The 21389-nt window shown below is 42.9% G+C and overlaps 1 protein-coding gene and 1 long non-coding RNA gene across 2 annotated transcripts; one reads left to right on the top strand and one right to left on the bottom strand.

The window, feature by feature from the left end:
- Positions 1 to 8296: 8296 nt before the first annotated feature.
- SLC2A3 (solute carrier family 2 member 3) lies at positions 8297 to 21260 on the top strand. The gene is made up of 10 exons (XM_069585800.1): positions 8297 to 8630; positions 10579 to 10671; positions 11218 to 11378; positions 11926 to 12166; positions 12813 to 12975; positions 13242 to 13429; positions 16671 to 16775; positions 17130 to 17231; positions 17823 to 18026; positions 18793 to 21260. Exons 1-10 carry the CDS (start codon positions 8616 to 8618, stop codon positions 19003 to 19005), a joined length of 1485 nt encoding a protein of 494 aa, XP_069441901.1. The 5' UTR covers positions 8297 to 8615; the 3' UTR covers positions 19006 to 21260.
- LOC138437840 (uncharacterized) lies at positions 13242 to 18618 on the bottom strand. The gene is made up of 2 exons (XR_011256184.1): positions 14873 to 18618; positions 13242 to 14773 (listed from the first exon to the last, which is right to left on the bottom strand). It is a non-coding gene; the product is annotated as an uncharacterized lncRNA (long non-coding RNA).
- Positions 21261 to 21389: the final 129 nt, after the last annotated feature.

Below are 21389 nucleotides of genomic sequence, written 5' to 3'. Positions count from 1 at the left end.
AAGAATATGTGCTTAATTGTATGTACTCCCCCTTCACCAAAATCACATTTATAATGACCTTCTCCCCTTCTTCTCTGGAGCAGCTTCTCAGAGCTATTTGAAATGCTGTCTCCCAGGCTAAAGTCTTCATTTTGCCCCAAATAAAACTTAACTTACAACTCTCTTGCTGTGAGGTGTTTTTTTGTTGTTGTTGTTTGTTTGTTTTAGTTGGAAAAAGGTACATAGGTAGGGCAAGGTCTAGAAAGATGTCTCCATGGAAGTGGGTTGCACCACCTCCTCCAAATATGGATAGGCTCACCTACCTGGGAACTCATCAAATCCCTTGTTCCAGCGTTTTTATAGAGTTTAATCTGTAGCTCTTCCTTTCCCCTTCCTAGAGGTCAGTGTTGTTGTTATTCAGTCACTAAGTCATTTCTGATTCTTTGATGATTACATGGACTTCAGTTCCAGTCTCCTCTGTCCTCCAGGATCTCCTGGAGTTTGCCCAAATTCATGTCCATTGAGTTGGTAATTGCTTTCAAACCATCTCATCCTCTGCCGCCCCCTGCTCCTTTTGCCTTCAGTCTGTCCCAGCATCAGAGTCTTTTCCAGTGAGACAGCTCTTCTCATCAGGTGGCCAAAGTATTGGAGCTTCAGCTTCAGCAACATTCCCTCTAATGTATATTTAGGGTTGATTTCTTTTAGAATTGACTGGTTTAATCTCCTTGCAGCCCAAGAGGTCAGTGAGTAGTGCTAAAAGTGTTAGTCCCATAACCATTGATCTCTCTGGTGACCAGCTCCATCCTTAGGCTATCTGAGAGCCACACATTTGAATCACTTCATGTGCATAAATTTAGGTGTGGCCCAAAGGGCTCCTTATGAATAACAGACATTCCTACCACTCGGGAAATTCCAAGGGTTTTAGGAAATTTTTATGCCAGACATGGAGACGAAGACCAAAAATATTTCTCCTTAAATCACCCAGCCCTAGCAAACAAACACAGATGGTTTATTTAAATACTTGTTAGGTATAGTTGAGACATAAAGGTATATGTGGAAGAATAGTAGAAATAAGACTGAGTGACTGTAAGGAGAGGGAATATATGTGATTTTGAAAAGCAAAGACTCTGGAGCCTGACTGTCTAGGTTCAAATCTGGTCAATAACATGTGCCAACTATGTATGTCAGCCTAGGCAAGTTATTTTCTCATTTATGAATTATTTGTGCCCCATCAGAGTCATTAGTAGATAATCAATATTAACTGATATGGTAATTGTTTTCCAAAAGAGTCCTAAATGCAGTACTTGGATGCAATCTCAAAAGCAACAGAATGATCTCTGTTCATTTCCAAGGCAAACCATTCAATATCACAGTAATCCAAGTCTATGCCCCGACCAGTTATGCTGAAGAAGCTGAAGTTGAACGGTTCTATGAAGACCTACAAGACCTTCTAGAACTAACAACCAAAAAAGATGTCCTTTTCATCGTAGGGGACTGGAATGCAAAAGTAGAACGTAAAGAGATACCTGGAATAACAGGCAAGTTTGGTCTTGGAGTACAGAAAGAAGCAGGGCAAAGGCTAACAGTTTTTCCAAGTGAACGCACTGGTCATAGTAAACACCCTCTTCCAACAACACAAGAGATGACTCTACATGTGGACATCACCAGATGGTCAATACTGAAATCAGATTGATTATATTCTTTGCAGCCAAAGATGGAGATGCTGTATACAGTCAGCAAAAATAAGACTGGGGGCTGACTGTGGCTCAGATCATGAACTCCTTATTGCCAAATTCAGACTTAAATTGAAGAAAGTAGGGAAAACCACTAGACCATACAGGTATGACCTAAATCAAATCCCTTATGATTACACAGTGGAAGTGACAAATAAATTCAAGGGATTAGATCTGATAGACAGAGTGCCTGAAGAACCATGGACAGAGGTTCGTGACATTGTACAGAAGGCAGTGATCAAGACCATCCCCAAGAAAAAGAAATGCAAAAAGGCAAAATAGTTGTCTGAAGAGGGCTTAAAATAGCTGAGAAGAGAAGAGAAGCTAAAGGTAAAGGAGAAAAGGGAAGATATATCCATCTGAATGCAGAGTTCCAAAGAATAGCAAGGGGAGATAAGAAAGCTTTCCTCAGTGATCAGTGCGAAGAAGTAGAGGAAAACACTAGAATGGGAAAGACTGGACATCTCTTCAAGAAAATTGGAGATACCAAGGGAATATTTCATGCAAAGATGGACACAATAAAGGACAGAAATGGTAGGGACCTAACAGAAGCAGAAGATATTAAGAAGAGATGGCAAGAATACACAGAACTATACAAAAAAGATCATAACCCAGATAAACGATGGTGTAATCACTCACCTAGAGCCAGACATCCTGGAATGTGAAGTCAAGTGGGCCTTAGGAAGCATCACTACAAACAAAGCTAGTGGAGGTGATGGAATTCCAGTTGAGCTCTTTCAAATCCTGGAAGATGATGCTGTGAAAATGTGGCACTCAATATGCCAGCAAATTTGGAAAATTCAGCAGTAGCCACAGGACTGGAAATGGTCAGTTTTCATTCCAATCCCTAAGAAAGGCAATGCCAAAGAATGCTCAAACTACCACACAATTGCACTCATCTCACAAGCTAGTAATACTCAAAATTCTCCAAGCCAGGCTTCAACAGTACATGCATGAATCGTGAACTTCCAGATGATCAAGCTGGATTTAGAAAAGGCAGAGAAACCAGAGATCAAATTGCCAAAATCCATTAGATTATTGAAAAAGCAAGAGAGTTCCAGAAAAACATCTATTTCTGCTCTACTGACTATGCCAACCCCTTTGACTGTGTGAATCACTGCAAACTGTGGAAAATTGTACAAGAGATGGGAATACCAGGCGACCTGATCTGCCTCTTGAGAAATCTGTGTGCAGATCAGGAAGCAACAGTTACTACTGGACGTGGAACAACGTGGACTGGTTCTAAATGGAAAAAGGAGTACGTCAAGGCTGTATATTTTCAACCTGCTTATTTAACTTGTATGCAGAGTACATCATGAGAAACGCTGGGCTGGAAGAAGCATAAGCTGGAATCAAGATTGCCGGGAGAAATACCAATAACCTCAGATATGTGAATGAAACCACCCTTATGGCAGAAAGTGGAGAAGAACTAAAGAGCCTCTTGATGAAAGCGAAAGAGGAGAGTGAAAAAGTTGGCTTAAAATTCAACATTCAGAAAACGAAGATCATGGCATCTGGTCCCATTCTTTGGCATTGCCTTTCTTAGGGATTGGAATGAAAACTGACCATTTCCAGTCCTGTGGCTACTGCTGAATTTTCCAAATTTGCTGGCATATTGAGTGCCACATTTTCACAGCATCATCTTCCAGGATTTGAAAGAGCTCAACTGGAATTCCATCACCTCCACTAGCTTCATGGAAAATAGATGGGAAAATAGTGGAAACAGTGACAATTAATTTTGGGGGGCTCCAAAATACTGCAGATGGTGACTCCAGCCATGAAATTAAAAGACGCTTACTGCTTGGAAGAAAAACTGTGACCAACCTAGATGGCATATTAAAAAGCAAAGACATTTCTTTGCCAACAAATGTCTAGTCAAGGCTATGGTTTTTCCAGTAATCATGTATGGATATGAGAGTTGGACTATAAAGAAAGCTGAGCACAGAATTGATGCTTTTGAACTGTGGTGTTAGAGAAGACTCTTGAGAGTCCCTTGGACTGCAAGGAGATCCAACCAGCCCATCCTAAAGGAAATCAGTTGGGAATGTTCATTGGAAGGACTGATGTTGAAGCTGAAACTCCAATACTTTGGCATCCTGATGCAAAGAGCTAACTCATTTGAAAAGACCCTGATGCTGGAAAAGACTGATGAAGGCAGGAGGAGAAGGGGACAACAGAGGATGAGATGGTTGGATGGCATCACTGACTCACTGAACATGAGTTTGAGTAAACTCCGAGAGTTGGTAATGGATAGGGAGGCCTGGTGTGCAGGAGTCCATGGGAGGGAAGAGGAGGGAAGGTGAAAGGGAGGGAGATGGGAAACCTGTTTGCGGTGGCTAAACTCAAACTGATCTGTCGCAAAGAGTCAGACACAACTGAGCGACTGAACCGAACTGAACTGAGGGCATATTAAGTTAAATAAAGTATAATATTAAAAGTGGCCACTAATTTTTTTCATTTTTTTATATGTGGCTACTGGAAAATTTTTAATTTCATACGTGACTCACATTATATTCCTAATAGTCAGCGCTGATCTAGATTATTCAATAACTTGTTGAAGTGACTTGATTAGGAGATGATGTGATTATATTTTGGTTTGTGTGCATGCTAGTCTCTTTGTGTGAAGCTAAGTCACTTCAGTCGTGCCAGATATTTTTGATTTAAGGTAATTCATCTAGCACTGGTGTGTGAGAGATTAACTTTTAAAGATGTTGGAGGAGCAGAAGAAAATCATAAGGATCTGGGAGATGGGATTAGGTCCTTCAGGATCAATTAGAATGATGAATGGTTGAAACCCTGTTTAGACAGGAAAATCAACATTTCTCAAATTTTTTCTTTCTTCACCCTGAGAGTTTTATTTTCTACTCTGAAAATAAGTAGTGTTTTCAGATTCACAATCAACTCCATTTACACCTAGCCTAATAAAAGAAGATTAATAAATAACATCCAGTGCAAAAGTTGTTCTTGAGGAGGAATATTACAAATACTAGCAAAGAGTAGAATTAACTTTGGATATCTTCAAAGCAGTCACTAGCTTTTTTGTTGGGCCTTGAAATACCATTTACATTGTTCTCTTGAAGAGGTAGTTTTCCCTGTCTTTATCTTGACAAGGTAAACGTGTTTACAGCCCTTTGTTTCCAGGCTTTAGGATTTGGGATCTATTTGTTTTCCTGCTTAGTTATCGCATTTCCAAACATCTTCTGACAAAGGAACCCAAAACTGGGGTTGAGATTCTCGGTGGCAAATACCTGCATCTGGATCTAAGAGATTTCAGGTCATGATCCCCATTCTTCTAAGCTGACCTCCCTTAAACTATTAAGCAGGGATTTCATGCCAATTCCTCCCCAACAGATTCCATTTTGAAATTTATCCACCCCATTGCCTCCTCCTGTTTTCAGTAAAGATGGAAAAACACCACACAGGAATTAAATGACACAGGAGACCCACTGTAGGACAGTTTGCTGGTCTCCCTGGCTTGCTTCCTAGAGGCTGGTTGTCTGAGCTGTGGCTCCTGACTGCATGGAGCTTGGAAGCTAGTGCTGCCTGCTTCCAAAGTGCTCCCAAGACCCCAGCCGCCGCAACCAATCCCCCCAACACTTTACTAGCAAACAGTCGTCTTGAGCAACTGTTATCTGTGGCCCAGGATGAGGATTGCTTAACTGAGAGGTCCCTGTCACCTTGGGGACAAGCCAGGTTCCTGATCAGGTTTCGGAGAAACCCACCTGCTCTAGGAGCATTGTCTCAATATGCTCAGCCTACTCTTAAATTCTTGAGATCCCGTTGAATTTCAGTGTTTACCGTTTAAAAATACCATTTAAAAAAAAAGAGTTTGCTCTATCCCTCTCAGCCACTTAGCCACTTTCTTAAAGGCAGTCTGAGTTGAGCCACCGCAAGCAGGTTTCAGATCTCCCTCCCTTTCACCCTCCCTCCTCTTCTGGCAAGAAGGAAAAACCTACAGGTTTCAGACATCTAAAACTTGACCCTGGGAATTGTTTCACTACTCTGATTTTATACAAATCATTTGAGACAGATATAATTCTAGGCCTTCACAATGATTTCATCTGTCCTTTCAATAAATACAGGGAAAATAATTCTCCTGGAATCACGTTGGAGCCTGCTCTGAGTGGATGAAGGGGTCCGAAAGACCTATTTTTTCTTTCGCTGGTTCCATTTGCTCTTGCAAAAGAGTAAAAAAAAACCCATTCTAAAGCAAATGAAAAGAAGAAATAAAGACAAAGTGATTTACAGCTAAGAATGACATGGTGAGGAAATTCCCTGGTGGTGCCGTGGTTAGGACTCTGCGCTTTCACTGCTGAAGGTAGGGGTTCAATCGCTGGACAAGGAACTAGGATCCCACAAGCTGTGCGGACAAAAAAAAAGAATGATATTCTGACACAAATAATAAATAAAAATCAAAGATTAAAAAAGAATGAAGAAAAAGACACGCATCTCTGTGTGAACCTTGGGTCCAGCCTCCAGCCTCCTGGTGCCGATGAGCACGTACAAGACTGGCAGGACTGAGGAGGGACCGAGCATCTGAACTGCTCATTTTAGTACATTTAAAATTGAAGCAGCTGAAAATATTTTCCCATCAAACACAGCTTTGTTGTTTTAATTAGAACGACTTATTACTGTAGCTGTAGAAAACAGAGTCTATGATGGAGATGTGTCGTAAACGAAATGTATACACTGGATTTCAAAGACTTACTAGGAAAAAAAAGTAAACTATTTAATATATATTAATATATATACTTACATTATTTGTTCAAATAGTATTATTTTGGCTATCAGGTCAAATAAAATAATTATGAAAATCAATTCTTCTAATGTTTTTCTTTTAAAAATTTTAATGTGGTCACTTAGAAAACTTATATAAATGGCTTAGATTGAATTTCTGCTGGCAGCGCTGCCATACAGGATATTCTTTGTCCTTAGGCTGCTAAACTCAGTTGCTGTGGTAACTAAAGGGGCCTCCTGGCTCAGGGTTTCCTGGAATACAGGGGGGTGACGCGGGGGAGGGGAGGCAGGACTCATGGGAAGGTTTTTTTGGAAGTCACGTTTCACTCATCGCCAGTTTTCTCCGCTAACAGCCAGACTGAATAATGCCTTCATTTAGTGGTGATAATTTTGTAACGTATATAAATATCAAACCAGGTGTGACTGAGTTCTCTTCTCTGTCCACCTGAAACTATCACAACATTGTTAATCGGCTATACTCCAATATAGAAGAAAAAGTTTAAAAAGATAAAAACAAAAAACTTTTATCCCCCCAAAATAATAAAAAATACCGAATCAGTATGTTGTACACCTAAAACTAATATAAAAATGTCAGTCAATTATACTTCAGTTGGTTTTTTTTTTTAATCCTCATTTAAGGACAGACCACATGAGGTGGTTTGTTTCAGGCCCCGTAGTGCCAGTTTGGATTCCAGGTGCCCAACCAAAACCCCAAAGGAAGATACACTATCAGCAGTGACTCCTCCAGCCAAATTCTACCTCTTCACCTGTTTCTGCCCCTCTTCCCCCGGCTGGGGTTGCTAGGCTACAGATTAATAGGCATTGGGAACTTGACTATTGATAATTTCCCACCATAAAGGCCTGACATAATTGCTCACCCAACTCTTTAACTACAACTAAACTGTCCCCCTTCCTTTACTCTCACATGGGAGTCACTTCACTGGCCTTTTATTTTCCTTCATCTTCCTCTGCTCTCATTTTCCTTCTATCTTTTTCCTCCTCATCTTGCTCACTTCTCTTGTATGGCTTGGAAATCAGATGTGTATCTCATGCTTTTCTCTCACAGCCTAGAAGGAATAGGATGTTGGCAGTTCTCTCCAGCTGTGTAAGAAGCAGTTGCCCTGGTCCCTCTTGAATGTTTGAAGTGGAAGAAGGGGAGCACCGTCGATTCCTGAGGGCCTGGATTTTTTGATCTTCTCTAATGATGAATCCCCAACTTCTTTCTGATACACAGTTTGTGCTCTGCAAATAAAATACCTGTTTAATGGAACCTTACAGCTGTTCTCTCTCTAGATGCTGTCAACATGGGACTAGGGGCAAAACACTGCAGAGTGGGTGGGATTCAGCTGGGTGGGAAGCTGGTGAACAACATTTTCAGGAGTGTGGATTGTGTCCCAGGCCAGCTGATTCTCTGCTTCCTGGAACCCAGGAAGAATTGGTTTGGCTCCTGGATATTCAGGTTTTCTCCCAGGAGAGACTATGCTAAGTCAGAGGGCAAGTGGAGCCAAAAGCTCTTCCAATTCTTCCTTCTTTGGCTTTCCTTCTCCAGACTGTCCTTCCCTCCCCTCCAAGATTGTAGACACAGCCTGCAATCAAAGAGCAGCTGATAAAGTCATAGGATTATGAATGTTTTCTGTTCACATCCAGCGACCTTTGCCGAATATGGATAGCCTTTATTCTCACCTTTTTACGGATTGATTCAATTCTGAGCCCTTGCGAGAGCAAAAAATAAAGTGTATCTGCCCTCCCTCCAGGGTTTTTCTGGTAGCATTTTGTCTGTGAAACGTGCTCTTAAAACGGGGAAGGAGGAGAAGCTTTAAAAAAAAAAAATGAAGTAGGGTGGGGGCAGGATGTGGTTTTTCAAAGCAGGCTTGAAGGGTGGGTTGGGGGGTGTTGCCTAGGGAGGGGGCAGTGTTTGAGGTCTACACTTACGAGGAGCTCCAAAGATTGGAGGCGGGTAGGGTGGGGCTGGGGGCTTGTCTCCCGGGCTCCGCCCTCTCCGAAGCTTATATAGGCGCATGAGATATAGGCTCCGCTACTGAGGACCTGGAGGAAAACTTGCCGCCGATAGAGGACATTTTGGAGGTTTTGCTGCCTGGAAGAGGGGTCTCTGGAGTCCCACTCCTAGATCTTTATCGAAGATTTGAAAAGAATTAAATTAGGGCCATGGGGACCACGAAGGTAAGAGCGATACGGTTACCGGTTATTTTTGCCGGCTTGGGTTGCACTTGGAAAGGCAAGCTATACCGGCGTTGGCTGAGCTCTGTTCCGCGGAGTCACCTAGCAATCTGGAAGCCTTTCCCATTGCTCTCCCAGCCTGCAGTGCCGCACTTCCACAATTCTTTTCGGATGTCATGTCCTATGAAGGATTTATCCCAGTTCCATTCACCTTCTTGGTGTGGGAAAAGTCACCTGGAGAAGTTGTTTGTATTACACACATGGGTGTGTGTGTTTGTGTTTTCTTTAATACAATTACATGCTTTTGAGGATGTGAAGTTGAGCGTTCAGGGGATCGGGGGCGTATGGTGGTGTTGATGCTTTAGACCTTGAAAAGACCTGAGGTTTGTTTTCGGGGTGCCGGGTCGGTGTCCAGCCATCATCTGTTCTATGACTTGTGGGATTCCCTGAATTACCTAACGAGAGAGAATTCCATGATTGTAACAGCACAGTATATTTATTATTGAGTGTTGTGGATGCGGTATTTGCTGGGAGAAGGGCATTTTCACTAAGGTAATTTATCTGAAAATAAAAGATGGGAGAAGGGATGAAAAAGTAGGAAGGCCCTCAGGAGTTAAATGATGAGAGAAAATAAGAGGTTTCTACTAAAAGGAGTGAATGAAATAGAAAGCGCTGCCCCCGCTGGCCTCGGGGGTACTTAGATGCCGGTGGAGGCAAGGTCAATTTGGGGGAACTGTTAACTCGAGGCCTGCCACTGCCTGACTTGATAGGGAAGGAGTTTAAGATGAGAAAGGGTTGGCGGGGGCGGGGAGCTCTCAGGCATAAAAACTGAGCTCTCTTGGGGTGGAAATTAAGATCACACCTACTAGAATTATCCCCGACAAGGTGAGTGATGACTGGGTTGGTTTCAGCACAGCCCCCTCACAAAATGTCTCCATTTTGGATTGGGAGTCAGCTTGTTCTCGCCCCCTGGTGGGTGGGTGGGGGATAGCAGTACCTCTTTAAGGGAACGGGAAGAATTTCAGATGGGACCAAGGAAGGGTACGGTGGTACGGCGGGCGGATCCTGCAGATTCTGTGACCCAGAGTTGCGAGCAGCCTGGTGATGACGACACATCAGTACCACTCGTGCTTTTGTGGAATTTGGGGTACGGGTGAGCCTACACAGGCTCTAGCTGGTCGCAGAATAATCTGTTCTAAGAACAATCCTAAGGCTTTGCTGTCTGCCCTCAGTTTTTTCTATCCCTGAGCACAATTCTGTGCTTGCCTGGGGATTTATTTACCTGGGGCTGCTGTTTGAATACTTACAAATGGACTAACCCAGTTCTCCTAACTTGTCCCTTCTAAAATTTTCTTTCCAGAATTTCCCCAGGTTTACTCTTCATGATCATCTATATCACCAGATAAGCTCTTCAGTTCTTTTGTGTTCCTTATTCACTACCTAAACGGTTAAGTTGTTGTTTTCATACTACCAACCAGCTGAGTTCTAGTACATTAATCTCTTGTTTTTTAATTTTCTTTTTTTAAATTTTATCTTCATGGTATTTCTCTTTTTTAAATTATGAATGTATAATAACACATTTACAGGAGACTTGGAAAATACAGAACGAAGTTACACATATATTAAAATTTTTTTCAGTAGATATATCAAGATTTTTAGTTGGAATTTTCAATATCAAACTCAAAAATTAATAGAATGAATATACAGAAAAGTAAAAGAATGTGGTAGACCTGAAAAGCACTATGAACCAGTTCAACCTAATGAAGATTTACACAATTTTCAGATAACAGCAGAATACAAATTCAAGTTCCCAGAGACTGTAAACTGGGAGGCACTGGAACGTATCCAGGGCATAAAACAAGGTGCAAAAATCTCATAGTGCGTTCTCCTTAATAAGAGCCAGTCATGGATCAAGAATTTTAAGGAATGTTCTTCTCTACCCTCCCCCCAGGTCACCACACCTCTGATCTTCGCCATCTCGGTTGCTACCATAGGCTCTTTCCAGTTTGGCTACAACACTGGAGTCATCAATGCTCCTGAGGCGGTGAGTGCCAGGCAACAAGAGTTTTGAGTTTGGAATGGGGAAAGTATTCCTTTAGGTAGGGTTTCCAGAATTATCATGCTTAGACAGACTTGGTAGCTCACTTGGCTAAGACTGAGATGGGGCATGATATTGGTGGGGATCTAATTGAATCATTGATCAAAGCAAGAGGCTCAGGGCAGGGGCTCCCTGCACCCTGGACTGGGCCCATTCATCCTCTCACCCTCTGGTGACACACTTCCCTTATTGTCCCCTAAAGGTTAGTTACAAAGTCGGGGTGCAGGGGTGCGGTGTGAAATCATCCCTGAACAGAAGTACATCAGTACTACTACCTACTGGCATTTTCAGGACAACTAAGTTATTCAGATTTAGTAACATGAACTCCAGTGTTACCTGTCTTTTCCATTGCCATCTATTTATTCCCTCGACTCTCTACCTAGAAAGTAACTGGAACACAGTTCTCTTAGGGAGGGGAAGATCCTGAGTGTTTGTATCTTTTCTCATCCAACTATAATGGTCTTTTCTCCCACCACCCATTTTAATTGGCAGATCATAAAAGACTTTCTCAATTACACTTTGGAAGAACGGTCAGAAACACCCCCGTCCAGCGTGCTCCTCACATCCCTGTGGTCCTTGTCTGTGGCCATCTTCTCTGTGGGTGGTATGATTGGTTCCTTCTCCGTCGGACTCTTTGTCAACCGATTTGGCAGGTATTGACCAGAAACTGTGCAAGGAAGGGGGCTATACCTTTTGCATTGAAGACAAGCATTAAGGCTTAAAGCAGGGAGGTAATGGTGCATTTGAATAGAAAGCCTGTAACATTCCCATCAAGGGAAAACCAATCCCGAAGACTCGTCTCCATCTTCCTCCCCCACCCCCCAGCCACATTAAGGCGTAATGATGAATCTGGGGTGGAGTGGGACAGTTTTAATTTCTAGCAAAATTTCTAGCTGATGGATGCTGTAGTTTGTGGATAACTTTGAGAACAAATGGCCTTGAAGTGCTTCCTAAAATCCTACCTGATAGCTAAGACGTAGAGGAGAAAATCTGCGACAAGTTCTCTAGGTGAGTCTTATGTAGGCCGAGGCGTAGGAACCATTAGTCCTGATTATCCCGATCAGATATGTCCTGATACTAGAAAGTGGAAAAGTTTGACCAAAAGATGTATGAGCCTGGAGAATGGTAGAGTGACCAGGAAAGAAGGGGAGAGGTGGACTCTGTTTTGCAAATTTCCCTTATCTTTGTTTAATCTTCCAGGCGCAACTCAATGCTTATTGTCAACCTGTTGGCCATAGCTGGCGGCTGCCTTATGGGATTCTGCAAAATAGCAGAGTCAGTTGAAATGCTGATTTTGGGCCGACTGATTATCGGCCTCTTCTGCGGACTCTGCACAGGATTCGTGCCCATGTACATTGGAGAGATCTCCCCTACTGCCCTGCGGGGTGCCTTTGGTACTCTCAACCAGCTGGGCATCGTTATCGGAATTCTGGTGGCCCAGGTACTCTAGAACTTATTGAGTGTTCATTCATGGCTCGTTAAATGAATTTACACAGATAAAGTCACCAAAAATAATGTGTGGCACAGGGAACTATATTCAATATTCTATGATAAACACAATGGAAAAGAATATTTTAAAAAGGTCTTGTGTGTATATATATAACTGAATCACTTTGCTGTACATTGGTACTTAAATCAACCATGCTTCAATTTTTACAAACAAAATATGTCTGGCACTTATTCAACTGCATATGTTTCAGATATTAATATTACTAGCGCTCGTAGATGGCTAAGGAAACAAGTAGGGTAGAAAAAGAAAAAGCTATCTTTCCCTGTGATAGAAGGCCAGATGATTTTCTGAATTTTTTTTTTTTTTTATCAATTTGTGGCTTTCCCAATGGCTCAGTGGATAAAGAATCTACCTGCAGTGCAGGAGACACAGGAGACTCTGGTTTGATCCCTGGATTGGGACGTTTCCCTGGAGGAGGAAATGACAACCCACTCCAGTATTCTTGCCTGGAGAATCCCATGGACAGAGGAGCCTGGGGGGCTACAGTCCAAAGTGTCGCAATGAGTCAGACATGACTGAGCAACTAAGCATGTGGCCTCTAAAGTATGGAATTTATAGTACTGTCTTTGGTTTCTAGATCTTTGGTCTAAAAGTCATCTTGGGGACTGAAGATCTGTGGCCTCTGCTGCTGGGCTTCACCATCTTACCAGCCATCATCCAGTGCGCTGCCCTTCCATTTTGCCCTGAAAGTCCTAGATTCTTGCTCATTAACAGAAAGGAGGAGGAGAAGGCAAAGGAGAGTGAGTATCCTTCATGCTTTGTAGGAGCCTCGAGACTGTAGTTTGTTTTAAGATGAGGGTTTTGGATCTGGTTCTTGTCAGCTCCTTTCCCTGCCCTTCAGAACCTGAGCGGAGAATTGTCTGATTTCTCTGAAGTCATATGGGGTGAGGGGTGAGAAGGCAAGTTCAGGCCAGACACAGGGCTCCTCAGAGTGGCATTTTCCCAGCTGTCTCATGGGGGCAAGGCATTAGCCAGCACCCTATCTGTGACCTCTCCTCTTCCGCAGTCCTTCAGAGACTCTGGGGCACCGAGGACGTGGCTCAGGACATCCAGGAGATGAAGGACGAGAGTATGCGGATGTCGCAGGAGAAGCAAGTCACAGTGCTGGAGCTCTTCCGTGCCCCCAACTACCGGCAGCCCATCATCATCTCCATCATGCTCCAGCTCTCCCAGCAGCTCTCTGGGATCAACGCGGTGAGTGTCCATTCGGGGCAGATGTGTCCAGCCCATTTCACTGGAATCACCTGACCAGCTTCCCTGGTGACTCCGTGGTAAAGAATCACCTGCCAATTCAGGAAAATGAGGGTTGGATCCCTAGGTCAGGAAGATCCCCTGGAGGAGGAAGTGGCAACCCGCTCCACTTTTCTTGCCTTGAAAATCCCATGGACAGAGGAGGGCTACAATCCATGGCGTCACAAAGATTCAGACAGGACTTAGTGACTAAACAACAACACACCTGACCAGAGGGGAGCCGCACTGGCCGCTGCTCACCTTCTGATATACCCAGGGCCTCCCACAATGTTTGCCTGGTAGTGGTTTCTCAGAAAAGGCACATTATCCAGGTTTAGACTTGCCTTTGGATTTATCTTCTAAAGTTATATCTATAATACACGTTTGTGTGGCAAAATGAGAGAGTGAAAAATTTCTCACCCTTAGTCTTAGAACTTGTCATGAACATTTGTCCTCTTCCAGATTTTTTTTTAACATTATGGAGTATCGTAATTTATCTAATTTTTATTCATCCTCTGTTTTGGACTGCTTATTTTCTTTTTGACTGTGCCTCTCAGCTTGCAGGATCTTACTTCTCCAACTGGGAATCAAACCTGTGCCCCCTGCATTGGAAGTGAGGAGTTACCAGGCCACCACAGTGAAACTGCTAAGTCCTAGTCACTGGATCACCAGGGAATTCCCAACCATTCATTTTTAAATATCCAGGTCTCTTTAACTCTGATCTGTCTTGGCTGATGTCATCAATGATAACATAGGCCATGTAATCCAAGCAGATCTGAGAATTGACACACCTTGGGGGTTTTTTCCCAGGACTTTACAAACTGAAATCCGTGTAAAGCCCTAGGGAGCAATTAGGAGGTGTGAGGGTACCCAGACAGAGCTGGCCTTACCATTGTGTATATTTTTTACAACTTAGAATAGTGACTGTGATTGTTTAAAGTGAGGGGCCAAATGGAAGCTAGCATCGGGCAGGTAGCCATGGTATTCTGTGCAAAAGTCTGCTTCCTTCTTTTGAGTCCTGGGTGTGAGCAGAGAAGGTATTCCTACACCTCTGTCCTTTTGCAGATAAAATATTTGGATATATTTGGATATGGAGAATACTCCAGACCTCTAAGTACCAATTCATGAGCTGAGGGTTTGCCATCATAATATGATCAGTGTGATCAAACCATTTTATGACAAAGCAGTTTTGCAAAAAATACATGATAACTTAAAACAGTAAGTTGGTCCTTAGCCTCTCTCCCTAACGCACCACAAGAAAACTTGTTTGTGCTTCCCCTGAGGGATTAGAGGCTGTTATATTAGAACCTGGGAGGGAAGATTTGGTCCTTAGCCTCTCTCCCTAACGCACCACAAGAAAACTTGTTTGTGCTTCCCCTGAGGGATTAGAGGCTGTTATATTAGAACCTGGGAGGGAAGATAGTCTGAAAAGTCCTCTTGGGTGGTTCCGATGGATCTCAGTCTCAAATTTCCTCATTTGAAAAACCACTGTAATAAAATGTACACTCAGAACTTTCCAGAACAGTGAAACTGGGACTAGAGGGAGGTGTCCAGGTATAAAATGGGTCCTGAGAAGGCCACCGTCTTCAATTCTACACCCCAGGCACTTGCTTGCTTCCCTCAAGTCTGATCCCTGCAGAACAGGATCAGAGAAAGACCACCCTGGGAAAGTTAAATGATGGATGAGTGCTCTGCAGGCAGGACCCTTCCCCCTTCCCACCTCCACTTCAGTAAATGGTGGGTGAAAGTCACTTTTCCAACCTACCTTTGAACAGACTATGTTTTCTAATCTCCCTTAAAGGTAAGAGCCTGGACAGTGTTTACCCAGCAAAGTAAAGCTGGCTTTCGGTAGGATGATGTAGGGGTGAGCTTAACCTGGCTCCAAGGTTCCAGGCAGCATGACTTTATTATAAGAAGTTTGCTTGAGGTGTGTATGTCTGAGTTAGGTTTTTGATGTGTGTGCTTTTATATAAGGAGAATTGGCATAATTGTTCATCTCTAGTTTTAACTGTTCAAATGTCTTTCCTTACAAGCTTTATGTTATTAAATATTCTTGGAATTTTTTTAAAAAACAAAATTTAAATTAGATCACCCTTGCTTTTCTCCCAGAGCAGCAGTTTTTAATGAGGATGACACTACTTATATCAGTTTCCAAGAGCACAGCCTGAATCTTATTTTGGAAAATATACATGGTTTCTATCTTAGGCTGTAGGGCTTTGAAGACTTGTTTCTGCACAGTCACTCCCAATGTGGAAGTGTATGTTGATCAAAACTCTGATGAAGAACTTTTCCCTGACAGTCCAGTGGTTAAGACTCAGCACTTCCTATGCAGGGGGCACGAGTTCAGTCCCTGGTTAGGAACTAAGATCTCACATGCCGCATGGTACAGCCAAAAACTAAAGATAAATAACAATAAGAACAAAAGAAACAGAATGTACCACACTAACTTTTTTTTTAAGTCTGCTGAATAGGGGCTGCCATGGAGGCAGATATTCTGGGTGAAATCATAAACTCCTAAACCAAGCCTAAGAGCCTGAGCAACCTAGATCCTGTTGCCTTGTTATCTTCAGGTCTGAGTCCAGTGTTTCCACATCTCTTAAGTTATGGTAGTTGTGGCAGCCCTACATTAGCACAGTGTTGACCAAATAATAAGAATAGTATAAACTGTAGCTTATTTAATAGTGTGCATTCAATTAAAATAATCACTGGTGTTATTTACTAAAACACTTGTAAAGATCCAGTGCCTGGAATTCCAGCCCACGTTCTAAAAACAAGCAGGCTGAGGTTTCTCTTCTGTTTCTTCACTATCAAGTTGATCCATCAACGCCTGTCATTGTTGGTGGGGGTGGGAGTTGGGGTGAGAGTCTATCGGTAAAGCAGAATTGAAAAACTTAACAGGACTTAAGCCGCTCTCTCTTAAGTTACTAAAAGCAGACTTCAGGAAGAGACTAAATGGAGCAGTAAGAATGAGCATAGTTCAGAGGGAAAAAATGGAACTAAGTAGCTGCAGTTGAAGACGACTAAGAAGAAAATAAGTTACAAAAGAGCATTTGTTTGCAGAAAAGATACTGTGATTGAACAACAGCAACAAAAAATTGCTGGAAAGTACTCCTGAACTTCGGTGACTTTTGAGTTGATTTTTTGAGGGTTCAGTGCAACTGCTACGCACAGCTGTATTTCACAGCAGCACCTTTTGTTCCGTTAGGTGTTCTACTACTCGACAGGAATCTTCAAAGATGCGGGTGTCCAGGAGCCGGTCTACGCCACTATCGGTGCAGGTGTGGTCAACACCATCTTCACTGTGGTGTCTGTAAGTCAGATGTTTTGATCATTTTCAAGCAGGGTGGAGAATTCTTGGTACACATATTCAAGTATAGGTGGCATGTCCTTCCATCTCCCTGCTGCCTTTTAGTTAAACCTTTTTTTGTTGTAATTCCCTGTGGGGGAAAAGAGGCATTGAATGATGGGTGAATGAAAAGATGGGCAAAGGGAAGCACAGAGGGGACCATGGAGGATGCTCTTAACTCAGAGCTAGAAGAGAGGCAGTGTGACTATCGCACGTACCCTGCTGCTGATCAGGCAGCTTCCAGTAGCTCATACAGTGTCTTCATGAAAAAGAAAGTGACATTGTTTCATGGGTTCTTTTTCTAAATCATTTTTTTAGGTGTTCTTGGTGGAAAGGGCTGGGAGGAGGACTCTACACCTGATTGGCCTTGGAGGGATGGCTTTTTGTTCCATCCTCATGACAATTTCTTTGTTACTAAAGGTGAGTACTCTTTGTAAAGGAAAGAGAGAAGTTGGGAAAGGTGAGGGGGTGGGTCGTCGAGGTTTGGCAATTACACAAGTGAATTTTGAGAGAAGCAATAGGTGCAGAGGTTTAAGAAAAGTGGATTTTCAGAGATAGATAATTAAATTGCTGTCATCCCTATAGTTATATGACATATAGCTTATAAAATACATGGTCTCATTTCATTCTCAAAGAGATGTTAAGGTCATTAGTCTGGTTTCATGACTGATGAAATGGTCTCAGAATGTGCAGAATGACACGTGTGATCATACTGCTAAGATTCTAAGACCTAAGGCTGCTAGGACTTCCTTGACAGTCCAGTGGTTAAGAATCCGCCCTCCAGCACAGGGAGTGAGGGTTCAATCCCTGGTCAGGAAACTAAGATCCCACATTCTGCATGGCACAGCCAAAACAAAAACAAGGACAACAAAGCCCAAGGTTTCTAGGTCCAGTAACTCCTTTACATCATGGGATAGAAGGAACTTTTCATCAGTCCTCATCTGTGGGAAGCTGACGCCTACCTGGGCATGCTGTCTTTAATACTAACTTTCCTCTGTTCCTTTCTCATAGGATAATTACAGCTGGATGAGCTTTATCTGTATTGGGGCCATCCTGGTCTTTGTGGCCTTCTTTGAAATTGGCCCAGGCCCCATTCCCTGGTTTATTGTGGCTGAACTCTTTGGCCAGGGACCCCGCCCAGCAGCCATGGCAGTGGCCGGTTGTTCCAACTGGACCTCCAACTTTTTGGTTGGACTGCTCTTCCCCTCAGCCACGGTAAGTAACTTAAAACTCATCCAACCCTTGTTGAAACCAATTAATACATAGTTCTGCTTAGGAACAGAATAGCAATGATAGGCCTTAGGATTCCAAATCAATATTTAAAATCCATCATTTGATGTAGCATTAATGGCCAGATCCAAAAGGCTCACTGAGGATAGGATGTTAATGATGAGGTAGGTCCTATTGTAAAATGGCCTAGAGTTGATTTGTTAAATAAAGGAACTAGCAGTGGACATCTAGGATGCATTTCCAATTTTTGTGAGTCTTTCAGAAACCCAGATTTAAAAAAAAAAATAATCAAAAGGACTTTTCTGCTGGTCCTTTGGTTAAGAATTCGCCTGCCAAAGCAGAAGACAAGGGTTCGATCCCTGGTTTGGGAAGACTTCACCTGCCACATGCTTCACAATAAGAGAAGCCCACACACGGAAACTAAAGAGTAGCCCTCGCTCACGGCAACTAGAGAAAGCCCAACCACAGCAGCAAAGACCTGGTGCAGCCAGAAATAAATAAAAAATAGTGATGTCAATCAAAAGTCCTAAAAACTCAATAGGTATTTGGAAATGGCTAACGTTAATGACTAGGAAAAGGAATGACACAAAATTGCAGAGAAATCTAGGAAGTTATCAATGAAATCATGAGCAAGTCTCTGAAGAGACTGCACTGTTTTGATGAAGTCTAGGGGGGGTTATGCCTTCAAGGCTATTGGAAATATGATTGTGAGGGAACTGACTGACTCTTCTGTTCTGTATCTCTTCACCAGTTCTACTTAGGTGCCTACGTTTTCATCGTCTTCACTGTCTTCCTCGTTATCTTCTGGGTCTTCACCTTCTTCAAAGTTCCTGAGACCCGTGGCAGGACTTTTGAGGAAATTACACGAGCCTTTGAAGGGCAGGTGCAGACAGGAACCCGCGGTGAGAAAGGCCCCATCATGGAGATGAACAGCATCCAGCCCACGAAGGACACCAATGCCTAAGATGTGCCTCCTACCCACCTCCCTCCCGTCACGAAAAGCAACCTCCCCCTGAGCAAGCGGGGAGACCTCATCAGGTTGTAACCCAGGACTGTTTCTGAATGCTGCTACTCCATTCCTTTCTCATCCACATACTCGATGGGCGCTCAGAGGATCCCAAAGCTGGGGTTAGTCGTTGTGTTCAATGGCTTTTAAAATTTTCATTTCTTGGACATTCTCTTCAGTTCAGGAGAGACCAAGTAAACCTACCTTCATTTCAGGAGGGATTGGCCACTTGGTATGTGACAACTTGGCCAGCTCTCGCTCCCTTAGGTTCTAAAATTGCCTCAAGGCATTTTTGGGAATGGGCTAGAAGGTGCCATTCCTCCAGCCTCAGACTCACCAGGAAGCAGGTACACTTAAGAGTGGAGGGCAGAGAGGGATTCCATAAGAGCTCCTTCTTCACTTCCGTACGGCTCTGCTGAGCAAATTAACTTGAGTTTTATTTATTTTATCTTCTGGTTTTATTGCATAAATATTTATTTTTTTAAATATAAAGTAATTTTACCAAATAATGAAAACATAAGGAAATTGAGGTTAGAGGGAGGTGCTTCAAGAGAGGTTATAGGGTGGAAGATTTGATACCGAAGAGGTTAAGGTGCAATAAGGGAAGGATTTAGGGAGAAAGGTCATGCATGATTGAGGGATGCATGATGTGGTGTGTGAGGTTTGCACGTTGCCTCTTAAAACAATTCCTATCCTTCAGATTAAAACTCTCAACTTTCTCAGAAAAGTCATGTGCCTGTATAAAGAAGCTATTGGTTTCCTTTGGAACTTTTTTCTTCGTTTAAGATTATATGTAGTATTACTTGAAATCTAGGATTATTGCTAAGGTGGGCATTTTAGTTAATAGGGGTTTATGGGTTCTAATTTTGGATGGAGTCCAGAGAAGGGACGGTTATTTCTACAAATCCTCTCTCCCCTCACTGGACCAAGCAGCTTCTTTCTCTGTAGTAAACTCACTTTTATTAAAAAAAAAATTCCTATCACCCATCTGGTGGGAGAGCCTCCCAAGTGAGCAACCAAAAATCTTGGTTCTTGGTAGAGGTTCATTATTTCTTCAGTTTGTTGTTTAGAGGATTTTAGATGTTGACTTTTATTTTGCTTTAAGCCATAGGTTTAAAAGAAGTTAGAGATGTTTATAGCTAACTTGGAATTTGTAACCTCAGCGCTGGAAGACAATTTTTTTTTTCCTGAACGATTATTATCCAGTTGACGTGTGTTATTACATGAGAGTCATCTCATGCTTGTTTATGTCTGTTTACCGTGTCAAGTTACCCTTGTTACCACGTTACCATAGTGTTATGTCAGGTGTCCTCTGAGGGACTTGAACCTTCCTGTAGACCACACGTGACAGTCTGTGTGGATGTGCGGTAAGGCCCACACATGAGCGTAAATGTGTGTGCACCGTCACGAAGCAGTTGCTGGTTATCTTGTTAGGTTCCTAAGGCCCCTATTGGGTATAAAGTGTTCAGACTTGTGTATATGTAAACAACACTGCCTCTGCTGGGTGGAATCTGCATCAGTGGTTTTCTTTGAAACTTCAGAGTTCCATCTCATCTGGCTGCCTTTCCTTGTTGGAGAGGACAGAGAGAACTCCCTAAATGTTGAGACTGAGAGTGGAGGACTCACTCTCCACTCAGACAGCAGGAGAAGACAGGAAAGAGTGTGAGACCAGGACATGATGCCTCCTGGGTGCGCTAGAAGGGCGTCATGGGGGAGAGGGAGGCATTCTGAAGGGGACAATAGATCTGGGGTGGCCAGAGGGTTTGCTGAGATGGAGGGATTGCATTTGCCGCAGCCCACGGCCACCTCCAGGATCATCCAGTATTTTTAGAAGTGGAGACTGGGCTCTTCATCCCTCCTTCATATGTTACTTGATCTCCCTTTCCCTCTTTGGTGCTTACATATTTCAAGCCCTTCAGTCAAACCCTTGCCTATGACAGTATTTTGGTTCTAAGTTCTCACCATTCCCTCTGGTTGCTGAGGCTTTGGGTACAAAACTCGCAGAGCCTTGGGACAGGGCTTTGCCGTGACGGGAGACTGTCCTCCAACTGCACCTCTGCTCCAGCTCAGACCAGTGGGTTGGCAGTGATGCAGCATGGAATTTTTCCCAGTTCTCAGTGACCAGGTTGTGAATAATTTCCAAATGGATTTTTTCTATTATTGTTACTACGGTTCTTTGTTTTGAAATAAAATTCTGAATGTACATAATATAACATCACAGGCTTGGTTTTTTGTGTGTGTGGGGTTGGGGGGGGACCTTCCTCTGTAACAAGTCAGCTTTAAACACCGTGTGGCTGCTCAGTACTTGTTATAACCTAAATAAGTTTCTTATACAAGAGTTT

The sequence above is a fragment of the Ovis canadensis genome, chromosome 3 (genome assembly GCF_042477335.2).
Source record: "Ovis canadensis isolate MfBH-ARS-UI-01 breed Bighorn chromosome 3, ARS-UI_OviCan_v2, whole genome shotgun sequence".
Taxonomy (NCBI): domain Eukaryota; kingdom Metazoa; phylum Chordata; class Mammalia; order Artiodactyla; family Bovidae; genus Ovis; species Ovis canadensis.
This window is presented reverse-complemented; position numbering and strand designations above follow the sequence as displayed.

What these genes read in the sequence shown, in the direction of transcription:
- SLC2A3 (XM_069585800.1), top strand. An exon ending in AGCTCTCTGGGATCAACGCG is followed by an intron (nt 13,430 to 16,670) that starts GTGAGTGTCCAT and finishes TTGTTCCGTTAG; the next exon opens with GTGTTCTACTACTCGACAGG. An exon ending in TGCTCTTCCCCTCAGCCACG is followed by an intron (nt 18,027 to 18,792) that starts GTAAGTAACTTA and finishes TCTCTTCACCAG; the next exon opens with TTCTACTTAGGTGCCTACGT.